At 36.4% G+C, this 14,404-nt stretch overlaps 2 protein-coding genes across 2 annotated transcripts in view; one reads left to right on the forward strand and one right to left on the reverse strand.

Annotated features, from left to right (window-relative positions):
* The window catches only part of hivep2a (HIVEP zinc finger 2a), a 123,384-nt gene that overhangs the window by 88,910 nt on the left and 20,070 nt on the right, over positions 1-14,404 (reverse strand). The gene's annotated exons all lie outside the window — the stretch shown is intronic.
* aig1 (androgen-induced 1 (H. sapiens)) overlaps positions 7,373-14,404 on the forward strand; it is a 43,869-nt gene continuing 36,837 nt past the window's right edge. The window contains exons 1-2 of the mRNA XM_067384196.1: positions 7,373-7,528; positions 13,804-13,959. Of these exons, the coding sequence (XP_067240297.1) occupies positions 7,388-7,528; positions 13,804-13,959 (297 nt within the window). The 5' untranslated portion in view covers positions 7,373-7,387. The remainder of the gene's footprint in view (positions 7,529-13,803; positions 13,960-14,404) is intronic.

Below are 14,404 nucleotides of genomic sequence, written 5' to 3' on the forward strand. Positions count from 1 at the left end.
TCTGTTAAATGCAGTGACATTCATTGAATATAGTCAATGAAAAGGATTGTCATGTTAATACAGTTTTTTAATGAAAGACAACACATAGTCGCAGTGAAGTGTGACTGCTGATATTATTCTGAACTGGTCTACTACACCAATGATGAATAAAAATAACACTCTTGGCTGAACACCAAATTAATTAAATGAAAATAGTGCATCCATGCATCTGATATAAAAGAAGATGATAATAGAACCACACAGGAGTTCCTATAAGATCACAAAATGATATCTCTCTCCACAGACAACCCACCATTTTATTTAATAGTTGAATGATTTATTTGCACTTTCAGTCTAACAGCCTGAATGACTGGTTCAGGGCCTAAAATAAAAGCCAATAAATACACAAAAAAAAAAACATTTTGTGCTTTATTTCTAAACAAGAAATCTGGCGAGTGACCTATTACGAACAGGTAATGGAAATACTTCAGCGTAAGGAGGCGAGGTATTCCTATTCAGTCGTCATCTACATGTTATTATTGCTCATAATTCTGTTTGCCCAGCTCTTATGCTGTCATTGTGGATGTTTGCCTTTTTTAATCACTTTCATCACCAAACCAGTGAAAGTACAGTGTTTGCACACCTCTCATCGGCCATCTGTCTTTTCACACCTCTCCATTATGGATACACACCTTGTGCTTTAAATATCTCTGCAGGTGTGTATGTGTGATCTGTATATTTAGACAGACTGGGACCGCAGACCATAAACAGTAATGATATGGAAGTGTGGTGTGACTATGGAAACACCATTGCTTTTGGTGAGTGTTTTATATACACACACAGTATCATTTATTGCATGTTAAGATGATGATGAAAGCCACCGGCACAGTAAACAACACTCAAATCTCGAAGTCCACAGGGACCATCATAAACTGCACCACATGCATCATTCATTCTCAAGCAAATGGGCCATGAGAAGGAGGGAAGATACAGGATGCAGACCTGCCAGGGTTGTGAAAAATTCAGAATTGAAGAACTGGCACCATTTCAAATCATAAATTTGAATTTTAATAACAAGATATCACAGGAAGTTGAATTGGAATAACAGGAAGAGGAATTTTCTGAATTGCAGTTCAAAGACATTCAACAGTCGATACTTGGGAAATAAAATGTTGTACCAACTTGGTCCACAAAAGTACATTTTTTTATGTTGAAGTAGGCCTATATTAAGTGAATACAAATTTCTATAGGTGGCATTTCAAACATATCTAACGATCCAACGCTTTCTCACGACCAATTTGTACGTATTTTACGAGGTGGCTAATTCGTACAAATTCGTACGACCTCACTCATATGAATTCATATGATTTGTCTAAACCCCAGTGACGGGTAGGTTTAGGGGCGGGGTTAGGGCTAGGTCATTTGTACGAATTCATATGAATTTGGCAACTCATAAAATACATACGATTACGATTAAGCAAAAAACGCATGAATTCGTATGAATTGTAAAATATGTTCGAATTGCCAAACAATCTACACTGCTGTTCAGTTTTTAATGTTTTTAAAAACATCTCGTGCTCAAAATGGGTGCCTTTATAAAATAAAGTAAAAAAATTAATATTGTGAAATATTAATACGATTTATTATATTGAACATGATTTCACCAAGTACAACATGTTCCTGGATCAACATATTTGTTGATCCTGGAACAAGATTCCAATCAACCAATCAGATTTGAGGGACAAGTTTACAGTTTATGTCAAGTTTAGGCTTAAAAGCAGGGTTAGGTGCTTCTACATCAGTGTTTTTCACCTATATTTCCCTCTGATTTTAAGGATTATTATGGGCAGGGTTAGGTTTAGAGGTAGGGATAGGGTTAGGACAAAATTTCTTGGACAGGAATGTTGTTCCAGGATTAACAAAATATGTCTTAGGCCGCGTGTTCACCAAAGTGTTTTAGCCAGCTGAAAACGCTAGACGCTCTGCTGAAAAGTTGAAAACGCCAAACTCTCAGCGCTTGAGAGTTAAAAAGACGCTCAGCGATTACGCTCCTGGCATTTAAAAAATGCAGCGTTCCCATTGAAAACAATTGTAAAAGTATGATAGCTACTGGAAAAAAACGCTTTCGTGGACGCACGGCCTTTTACTACATTCCAATTTTCAATTCATTTTAATACTTGTTTATATTCAAATTCTGCGTCCTCTTTGCTACCTCAATTCAAATTCAGGAATTTAAAAACAGCTCTAAATAGTGCACAACGCCAAAGACCTGAGCCCTCAATGTGTGCAATGTGATGCTGAAACTCTTGCGGTCCTGCCAACCTCCATCCAAAAAGCTCATAATCTGTGTAGATGTTTTCTGATTAACCGTAGGACAGTTATGAAACCAAATTTGAATCTGGAGGCAATTGTAACAAATGAATAATATTTCCTCATTATCTGTGGGATTAGAGTGGGAGGTTTCTGAGAAGAGACATCTAATTGGCGGATCCAGGACAAAGGTATGGTGAGCAGGCAGATGTGTGTGTTCCCTCTCTTCATTAAACTGATTGGGCAGACTTTGATGTCTGCAAACAAGTCTAAACATCAGTGCCCACTCCAGTGTTTGGTCCATAGCATTATGTTGATGTAAACAAAACAACATTTTAATGAGACACTGATAGTCTGTTTATAGGCTGCTACAATGCACTTTGCTACAATGTCACGCTGGTATACGTACGTAAGGGCAACTCGCCCTAATTACATGGGATCTTGTTGCAGATCTGACCAGAGATTGATAAGGGGGAAAGGGATTAGTATGACTTTCCCCACACAACTCCAACCATGACGATAATGTATCCAAAAGACAGATATATTGCTCTACGCGCCGTCTGGGAACTGCATTAAAACTTGCGGTTCAGTGCCTTAAACTCTCTTTTCAAATGTGGTTAAATGATGGTTGCCATTGCGCATTTATTGGCCATAAGCAAGGCTATGAACTTTAGTTAATAGAAAATCTAAAGAGACATATAGAAAGCAGAGCAGGCCAGCCTTACAAGCCACAACTCCATCACCTCAGCAGGCCTCTCCACAGTCACTGCTTTTTTTTTTCTTACTGCATTCAAAAAGGCAGTATTTCTTCGTTAATTCATTATACACATGTTTGGTGTTGCATTACTTTAAATAATACAAAGTTTTACGCTCTCTGGCATGCATGATTGGTCAATCGAGTGGCATTCATCAATCTAGAGAACGTTCAAAAAAAGATTGCCTCAGTCATGATAATTCTATCCTCATTCATTTGCCCTGTTGTCGGAAGTTGTACTTTAGCATTAGAATGGGGAAAACAATTGTCTGTACTACACAAGGCAGTGTGACATACTTAACACAAGCGTGTGAAGCCACAAGCGTTTGGCCAGCACACATACTGTACTTGCTTTTGGTTATGAACCGCATGCCGACACATTTTGCAAAGTCGATCTTGCGTCAAAAGTCTGAGGTCAGTAATTTCTTTTTAATGTTTTTGAAATAGGTCTCTGCTCAAAAAGACTGCATTTATTTTATAAAAACTACAGTAAAACAGTAATATTATTACAATTTAAAATAAAGTTTTCTATTATAATATATTGTGAAATATAATTTATTTTTGTGATAGCAAAGCTGATTTTTTTAACAGCCATTACTCCAGTCTTCAGTGTCATGTGATCTTTCAGAAATCATTCTAATATAGCTAGTGATTTTGTGCTCAATAAACATTTCTTATTTTTATCAATGTTGAAAACATTTCAATTCATTTAGGCCACTTATTTGTATTCAAATTCAAATTCTCATTCAAATTCCTACGGCATTAACAAAATAATCAGTATTAATTCATTATGCGCGTGTTTGGTATTGCACTAGCTTACTTGATAAACTTGAATAAAACAACATTCTATTTGGCTTTCCGGTAGCTATAAATGATTCTGATTGGTCGATGACAATCTAGACAATCAAGGAAAGTCTGATCACTCGGCAGCCATATTTGCAATGCCTCCGGGCAGCTATTTCGGGCATCCAAGAACAAGTCCTATCTAATTGAATGGGGGAATCCTATAATCTCAAAAACTGCTAGTCGAACTTACAATTAAATAACATATTTCAAATCAGCAACACAATCTGACATGAACTGTCCACTACATTTTGTGTCTTATGCACAAATAGCATTAGAAAAAAGCTTATTTTTCAGGTTACATGAGCCAATGCGCAATCCTAAGCATGAGTCTCAAGTTTCTATGGGAACCAGAGCTTCGAATGGCAGCTGCAGTGACGCAATGACTTTATCAATCAGCGATTGGCTCTTTTACTTAGAAGGCAGGATGTATTCCGCCATATTGTACATTGCAGTTTCTCCCATTCATAACTAATAGGAGTGAACCAATGCTATGTCACGACCAATTCGTACGTTTTTTATGAGGTGGCTAATTCATACAAATTCGTACGACCTCACTCTTACAAATTCATACAATTTGTTTAAACCCAGCAACTCGTAAAATACGTATGAATTAATGTGAGATCAGGTTAAACCATCTTTCTATATCTATAGTCTTTGATCCAAGCACAAATTGTGCCATCTTACGTACATTGATTGTATTGAAAAATAGAATGTACAGTAATCAGACTGAAGAAGGCTTCAGTAGGCTATTACAGTAGGCCGATTCAACATAATATACAGGTAAAATTATATATTTCAACTCAAATCAATAGCCTATTTGATGTTTGCGTACTATATTTATTTATTTAAGGAGTAAGCGTATAATGTACAATCATCCAGTTATCTCAAAAAAAAAAAAAAAAAAAACTAAACCGAAATAAAATAGATTGGCTGGGCTGACTAACTATACACTACCCTTATTTACTTAGCAAGCATGCTTTTCAAGTGAGAGATGGGGTGCCAAATCTTTTTTTTTTTTTTTTAATAAACACTGAGATCTACTCTTGCACATATTTTGGACTTGAAATCTGAGCTTCCCATGTCAGAAAGCTTGGGGCCAACTGAATGAGATGAAGTTTTGGGTTGCTGGTGGGCGCACTCATCTAGAACCACACGCACATGCATCTCACTCAAGTGCACTTACTGTGAACAAGCTTCCTCAGCTTTGGAAACTCTTGCATGCTCCCCACAGCTAACCACAAACTGTGGAGCACTCCTGCACTCTGGCAGACCCCATCAAACCCCACAGTAGGTGAAGAGCCTGCATAGCAGTCAGTGTGCCTTATATTTTCTTTATATTTTCTCATTTTGCTCATGGGGCTCAGGTTGAGTTAGATAAATATGAGGTTTTAAATATTTCAGAGGGAAAAAAAGGACTGTACACACATCATCTTGTGACCTGGTGAGTTTAAAATATAAAAAAGCAATAACATGCTGGTAATAAGTGGATTTGGTTGAGATAATATGGCATGTGAGTGACAGTAAGTCCAAACATGAAAGCGTCCAGTTTCATAATGCTACTTGAAATGTGAAGACTAAACTTGCGTATTTTATGCAGGTTATCCCTTTATTCAAAATATTTTAAAAAATGCACTGTCTTAGGTAATATAGGGATAAACTTAGACAAGAACATATAGTCCAGGTCACAGGAATCTCACTGGCCCCTGTAACGCTGCTTTAAGTGGAGTAGTTCTTTAATCCTCATTCTTCCATCCTCTTAATAGCTTGTTCTAGGAACCATTTGTATCCCTGTGGAAAGGGATTTTCCACTGTAAACCTCTTTGGCTGCCTTGTTGTATCATAATGTAGGTTTTACGGGGGCAATTTTATTTATTTATTTATTTATTTATTTATTTTTATTTTTTTGGTCTGCTACTGTCCAACATCTCTCAAAAAGTGATGGACTAAATGGGCAATTATAGGTTACAGTAATAGGCTACAATTCAAAAATGACCTGGTGAGAACGGGTAATGTTTTTAAATGGTTATTTATGTTTCATTCTATTCTTGTAACCTCTATGCCTGATTTTTATGGTGGTTTGAAACATTTTTGTGATTTTTTTATTTATTTTTTTATTATTATTAAATAAAAGCTAGGTCTTTTATTTTTGAGCTAGAATCTTTTATTTCAGCCAATAATGGTGGAAATGTGTAACCGTTATTTGTTTGTTTGTTTGTTTGTTGTAGGTAGGCCTACAGTATTCACCATATTTTGCAGGTAAGGGTGCGATCGTTTGTAAATTTAAAGGGTTATTTCACCCAAAAATGAAAATTATGTCATTACTCACCCTCATGTCGTTCTACACCTTCGTTCATCTTCGGAACACAAATTAAGATATTTTCGATAAAATCCGATGGCTCGGTGAGGCCTGCATCACCAGCAATAACACTCCCTTTTTCAATGCCCATAAAGCTAACATATTTAAAACAGTTCATGTGACTACAGTAGTTCAACCTTTATAAAGCGACGAGAATACTTTTTGTGCGCTAAAAATAACAAAATAGCGACTTTATTTCACAATATCGATGACGCTTCAAAGCTTTTCGAATAATTTGTTTCGAATCAGTGGTTCAGAGCGCCAAAATCCCATGGTTCAGTACTTCGTTCACGTGACTCTGGCAGTTTGTTACGCGCTCCGAACCACTGATTCGAAACAAATGATTCATTAAGCTTCATGAAGCAGTGTTTTGAAATCGCCCATCACTAGATATTGTTATTTTGGCGCACAAAAAGTATTCTAGTCGCTTTATAATATTATATTATGATGAACAAAGGTCTTACGTGTGTGGAACGACATGAGAGTGAGTAATTAATGACATAATTTTCATTTTTTGGTTGAATTAACCCTTTAATGTGTCTGGCTTCCGGTGTCATTAGCTTTCGAGTTACTTTTAGCTGTCCAAAACTGCTCGTTGTGCTGCTTGATATATTGCAGGTATTTATTGCCATATTATTTCAATGTATTGTCTTAATTATAAAATTATAAACACGGTTTGAAGCGCAAACAGTTTTAGTTTGCTGCTCTTTAATATTCTTCCCTTAAATCGGAAGTCTCGCACATTCACAGAAAACACCTTACTTCCACGTTAAAAAAAACATATTCACAGAGTAAAAAGTGTGACCAAACAATGATCTTGAATAAATAGTAGACTATATGTTTCACCTAAATATTTTACACTATATTTGGACAGAAAATGATTTGCCTAGTGAGAAACAAACGAAAAACACCAGATCTCCTCTTCACAATGAGCATGCGCGAGCACAAAGAACAGTGACACACGAGCTGCTCTGCACAGGCAGCGATGCTCGTTCCTATAGCAACAACCTCTCGCGCACATCCGCCGCCTCCACCAACGTCTCGCACGGATCCGCGCGACCCTCTCCTCCTCCCCACTGCATAACAGCATCCCTCTGTCAACAGGATATTTCCTGAGACGGAAATACGACGGGGGAAGGAAAATGGCGCTCATCCCATCACAGATCCTCAGAGTAGCGATACTCCTCTCTTATTTTTCTATCCTCTGCAATTACAAAGCCATAGACATGCCCGCGCATCAAACATACGGCGGTAGCTGGAAGTTTCTTACGTTCATAGATTTGGTAAGTGCATGTGCATCGTTCCCATGCAGTGCCTGATTATATATATGAGATCTCCATAATGTATTATATAGACAGGCCCCTGTTATGCTGAAATATGCCAGGTTCCTACAAAAAGGAAAACGCCAACACAAATTGTCTTACGTCATATTTACTGATTATTAAATGTTAATCACATGACGTAATGACTTTTTAAGTCTCTAACGATGATGTCATGCTTTTCATATCTCACATCCTCATTAATAATGAATTTTATTATGAAGGGTTGTGCTGAATAATGATCAGTTCTCTGGACAATTAGAAGGACAAATTAAGGATGCATACACAGTTTTGAAATATAAATAGCAGCATCCTTGTCTTTTGTTCTGGCAGTCTGTTAGAGTAAATACAGGTCACATTAGGCGCCAGCATCTGTACGCACACACACATACGCATTGACTGTTATGACAGTCTGTGAGCCAATGACTCACATTTTCCACATAAACAGCCCCTTTTCACCCCCTTTTTCGAACAGTGATTTTTAATAGCAATAAAAGTTGTTTTGTTACACTTCACGTTTGCACATCTGGTCCAGTGCGCTGTTTGCTTTTTTTAATTTTTATTCTTGTCTGGGAATAATTTCACATACAGATATGTTCTGTACAGATATGTTCGGATTATTGTGGATGGAGCTTTGTAAAACTCATGTTTGTTCATAACACTTGTTATGATGTTTTCTTTAGCGCTCTAGTGACTGCATTACAATTGAAACACATACTATATTTCACAATATTACTGTATTTTGATCAAATAAATGCAGCCTTGGTGAGCATAAGCAACTTCATCTAAGAACATTAAAAAAATTTGCAGACTCCATATTTGAATGTACCAGCAGTGACTGCATTACTATTTGAATTCCATGTACACTGTAAAATTGTTTTATACATTGAAAATACAGTTATTTTCATACTTTTAATAACACAAATGACACTTTATATACAGTGTATATTAAAGTGGTCATATAATGCCACTTTTACAAGATGTAAAATAAGTCTCTGATGTCCCCAGAGTATGTATGTGAAGTTTTAGCCCAAAATACCCCACAGATCATTTTTTATAGCATGTTAAATTTGTCACTTTTTGAGTGCTCCATTTTTGTGTGTGTCTCTTTAAATGCAAATGAGCTGCTGCTCCTACAAAGAGGGCAGAGTTTCAAGAGCTCATCCGCTTGTTAAGTCGTGATGTAAGGAACGCCGTTTCTGGGTCCAAGCCTCCACTCGTTTTAGTTGAGAATGCCATTGACGTCCGTTTATGAGTGCTATTTATTCATATTAAACATCAAACATTTTAAAAGTTAAACATTTTAAATACTTACAGTCTACACAACAGTCTCCGTGCTCACAGCGTCACAGACATTAATATTTTAACAATTTATAAAAGATGAATCACTGTCACTGGAATTTTGGTATGGAGATAAAAGTTATGATTATAATTTTTTGTAGTATTACACCACATTGTGTGTGTACTGTAGCACCGTTTGTTGTTTTTCTTGTGGTATGAGATAGACCGTTTGGACCCGGAAGCACGTAACGTCAGACTTAACCGAATATTAGCAGCGCTGATTACCTCAAACATACTCACTGACAATGGCAGAAACTGTTCAGCCTTTTATGTTCAAACCGGAGTTAGACAATGATGGAGAGACTCAAGAAGAAGTGACAACATGTAGAATGCAACAGGACATTTCTGAATGGTTAGTTGATGAATTTATGTAGCTGATGTGGTTAACTATCTTAAAGTTATTGATTGCATATTCTGTTATGATAATCTATAAATCGCTCATGTGGGAACTGTTGTAAGATGCCTATAGTGCCAGAGAATATATATGAAGATAGAACAGGTATAGTTTAGTTTAATCACGGTTATAACTTATGTTGGCATCTTGCTTTTATGACATGCTATTGCATTTGTGTTACGTACTGTGTTGCAATAACATGGCCTTACCCTTTGTTATGTTCTCGGGAGCAGGGTTTATGTAAATTTTAGGGTTAGTGATGTCACCCACCCGGGAAGAAGCTTGTTGTAGTCCCTACCAGCCATTTGTTGTAGTCCTTAAACAGAGAATTATTTAGAATAAAATATCTCCCTTTGCATTGAACTTTGAGCATTGTAACTTTGCAGATGTTGTTAATGCTCTAACAGCATCATCACACACTAACTAAAGTTTTAAAAAAGTGAAATCGCAATGAACCACCCATTTAATGTTACATTAATAAACTCTGTAAACACAGATGAACTGGAATCACTTTCTCCATAACCATAGAGAGATAGGGAAGTGAGTTATTGTTTGTGCTGCTTTGTGTTATAGTAAAAAGATTAATTATGACAGTATTTAAGGACCTCTGACACCACTCAACCTGGATGATGGGGCTGTGTGAAACTAATATTAGAACAAACGATAAACACATGTCAGATTCAGAAAGACAGATTATCTCATCTTGGCACAAGAAATGCAAGTACGTCTGGATCAAATACTTTTCGCTGAAATATCCACAACTGATATACTCCACTGTAGCATTGTTACATTTATTAACACTCTAAGTAACTACTATTGTGCTAACTGTGCCACTTTGATTTCAGCCATTTATGTTTTCGTCAGGCCTCATTAATTATTAAATTTAGGGGTTTAGATTTGACTTTCCATTGTCACAATAGGACACTTGAGGAGCCTGGCACTGAGTTGAGCTCTCGGTGTCATACATAAAGTGCCTGGTCAAGTGTGGCCGAAAGCTTTCAGTGATCAGACAATGAGATACCCATGGATTAATTAGCAGAGTTTAATTAGCACAGATGCACAGGTTTTTTGAGTGTATCATTACTTTGATGAAAGGCAGTCTATATTTTTATGAGAGCAGTTGCTATGCTGCAAACGCCTTGCAACTATTATTATAAATTGAAATGATGCATTTGAATGCATAGCGTCTGAACTACAAGTGCACTTAGTTTTATGACATTTATTTGAACATGAATGCAATATTACCTTAATTTTGTTGCAAGCCGCTGTTTCTGCAGTATACTGTAGCAGCAGTCTGTCATTCGATAAGAAGTGAGTTTTCCTTATAGCCCAATTATTATTATTCCCAGCCTCAAACAAGCAATTCACTAGATTTCATGGAGACTTGAATCTCAGTCCAGGAATCCTTGTGGTTGTTTATAAGCACAAAATAAGGCTTTGTATTGCTAATAAATGATTTTATGCCTCTTTTGGCTTCATGTTCTCGCACCGAGGCTGTTTTTTAAATCTTAAATGATGCGAGAAAAGGATCGACGTCCATTTTTAGCTCAGCTAAAGCGAAGATCAAAAGCATTAGTGAGGGTAGAGTAAGAAAAATAGATCATTTTAGGCGGCTAGTAATAGGGATTTAAGACTTTTCCAATAAAAGATTGGTTTTGAACAAATCGAACATTTATATGAAGCCTTAGCAGGGCTTCTCCTGTCTGCAGACACCAGGAAACAAATTTAGGAGCAGAAAGATAATGAGGAATGAAATATTAAAGAGTGTATTAATGGGAGACTTTTTTGCATGTTGGATATCTGTGGAGGAGATATAATAAAGAAACCCTCATAATTCCATAATGTCTTTCCATCGTAAATTAATGTCAAAGCAATCTCCTAACACTCATCACGAATGTTCACTAATGGAAAATGGACTAAAAAAAGACATATTAGCTTAACACAAGAAATAGGTTATGGAGGAAAGGTTGTGTATTAAATCATTTCAATGGCAGTTTTCTTGCGGCCTGTCATGCATTGTAACATTTTAAAGCATGTCAACTGTATCAGTATATCGTTCTGTTTTCTGTGATGTGAGTTTGTTTGCTTTGGAAAATGATGGCACTTAGAAATACTCATTTTCTATTTTGAGACAACCAAAGATGAATGCATGGCTTTCATCAAGTTTCCCTTCAACTTCCCTCTTGTGTTCCTTTTAAAAGACAGCTTTGATTTGTGTGTCAATGAAAGGCCTTCAAAAAAAAAGAGGTAATTTCATTTATTTATTTATATTTATAAAAAAAAAAAGCTTTACCTGCTCTTTTCAGTTAGGTCCTCAAATACAGCTAAATATACAGTTTGTATTTCCTTAAACCAACATAAATATTTCATTTTCTACAAACTGCCATTCTTGGCTCATTTTCAGTCAGACTTGTGAATTCAGTGAATTGTTAACTGGAGACTCGCTCTGACCGGATGATTGGAATCAGTTAGTTGTTGACTCTATGCAATCGGATCGGTCCAGTTCATAAATTAATCATTCAGATTTGCAAACCCATTTAACAGGTTAATTTAAGAGAATCGGCATGTTCACAAGTTAAATAATGAGGAATGACGTGTTTTTATGAAATGTAGTGGAGTTAAAAGTATGTTATTATGCTTTGGAATGTAGTGAAGGAAAAGTAAAAATACTCCGATAAAGTACAGATACATGAAAAATGTTTTCAAGTACAGTAATGAAGTAAAAATACTTTGTTACTGTCCACCACTACTACTTTTTGGACTACATTTTTGAATAAGTTTATATGTACTCTTTACTCCAATACATTTGTAATGATTAACACTAGAAGTCCCAGAGATTTGTAATCATCCTTTACTTTAATTACTCATTGGCTGCATCTGAAAGCTTAAAAATGCTGACTTTGGAGGATGCGTTCCAAAGTAGGAAGGCATCAAGGCACGTCCGAATCCAATGTTAGCTAGCTTCACTTCTTGTTTCCTGAGATATCTTCATCTGATCATTTTTTGAAGGCAGCATAGATAAATCTTTCGATATCTAGCTAAAAGCTAAAAAAATAAAGATGGCGTCTGAAAGTTGCGGTTGGTGGTCAGGCTGTGTGTAAATGTATGTTTTTGATTGTTTTTCACTTCTGATGCCATTTCTAGCAAGAAATTACTATTGTACTAATTAAATATTTGCTTAGTTTTCACCAAAGCTCGCTCTGTTTTGCTGTAGATCATTAAACATGACCTCAGAAGCTTGTCAGAAATTTTGTGTGGTACCTTCTTGCGCAAACGCTGCCTACAAAGTCATTGTCTGATAAAGCAGCAAGGCAACAAGTCAGCTGCCTAACTTTTACATTTTTCATGGCACCTAACTCTTTCTGCAGCAGTTTATTTCTGCTACAAAAGAAGCGATCTCGCCATCTACAGGGCATTGAAGATACTATATCTTGTGCGTTTTTCCCTTACTCACCCAAACTTGTCAACAAGGCTACTTTACTCAAATGTGAGTGTATTAGCGGGTAATTGTTGAATCACGGGTGCTTAGATGAGAACATGGCTACAGCTGGGGATGATGCCAAAACTAGCACATCCAGAGCAAGTAGACTTTGACTATTTGATTTTACTTAACAAAATTTTATTTATCTGTTAACTGTTATATCAAAGAGACCTTTTTGAAAGATGTCTTATGTCCTTTTGTAAGCTTAAAGGGTTAGTTCACCCAAAAATGGAATTTCTGTCATTAATTACTCACCCTCATGTCATCCCAAACACATAAGACCTTCATTTGTCTTCAGAACACAAATTAAGATATTTTTTATGAAATCCGAGGGTATCTGATCCACACGTAGGCAGTCGTTATTTTTTTGTTTGTTTGTTTTTGCGCACAAAATGTATTCTCGTCGCTTCATAATGTTAAGGTTGAACCACTGTAGTCACATCGACGGTTTTAACGATGTCTTTAGTGCCTTTCTGGCTCGCAAAAGGTGCAACATCGTTGCTGCCTATGTGTTGATTATATACCTCTCGGATTTCATCAAAAACATCTTAATTTGTGTTTCGAAGACAAACGAAGGTCTTACAGGTTTGTGAGGGTGAGTACTTAATGACAGAAGTTTAATTTTTGTGTGAACTAACCCTTTAAGTGAGACTTGAGTGTTTGTAGACGTTTAAGAGGCCAGTTTTAGAAAATAAACATGATTGCTGCAGTCCTCACTAGTCAACCTTTTCTTATTTTTAACTGGCATATCTCTTACTGTAGATGTTGAGGACTAGTGCATCTTTAAGCCTATTTTCAGTATGAGTAAAATACTAAAGTAGTGTTAAAATCAGATACTTTAAGACTTTTACTCAAGTGGTAATGGAATTGGTGACTTGTAATGGAGTCATTTTCACTGCAAGGTATCTCTACTTTTACTTAAGTATGGTTTTCGGATACACTTTACACCTTACAAATCTGCCCCCTTTCTTAGGTATACTACATTAATCTTTCCTAACCAGTATTTTTGATTCTCTATCTCAGGTCATTCAGGCAGTGTTCTTTGGAGTATGTGTCCTGACGGACCTCTCAAGCCTTTTGACAAAAGGCAGTGCCAGTATGGAGCAAGAGAGACAGTTGAGGAAGCTGATTGGCTTACGAGACTGGATGATGGCTGTTCTGGCCTTTCCCGTTGGTGTGGTATGTATAAATCACCAATCAGATTTCTCATTTTGCATATGTACACTAACTGACTGAGATCCGTAAAAATACACTTTATTTGTGTTAGTTGGACCTACATCCGGAGATTATGGGCAGTGCTACAGGCTCAGTGAGAATATGTTGATGTTCAGATAACATCAATGCTTAGGATCAACATTGAAAATTGGATTGAAATTGAATAAAAACACCAATGTGGCCAATTTTCTAAGTAAAATAATGCAGTGATCCAGATTATTTCAGTGCAAAACAAATCTAAAGTTTGGAAAAGTTTCAGCTTTTATATAAGCCTGTACATATATGCAAACATTGCACTTTTTTATACAGAAAATCAGAAAAAGTAATTGGCTGAAGGTGACTTATGGTGCGGTTAGTTTAAAGTGTGTGAACCTACCATAAACTCTCTGAGCCATCAAGTTCAATTGTT

The sequence above is a fragment of the Chanodichthys erythropterus genome, chromosome 4, assembly GCF_024489055.1.
Source record: "Chanodichthys erythropterus isolate Z2021 chromosome 4, ASM2448905v1, whole genome shotgun sequence".
NCBI lineage: Eukaryota > Metazoa > Chordata > Actinopteri > Cypriniformes > Xenocyprididae > Chanodichthys > Chanodichthys erythropterus.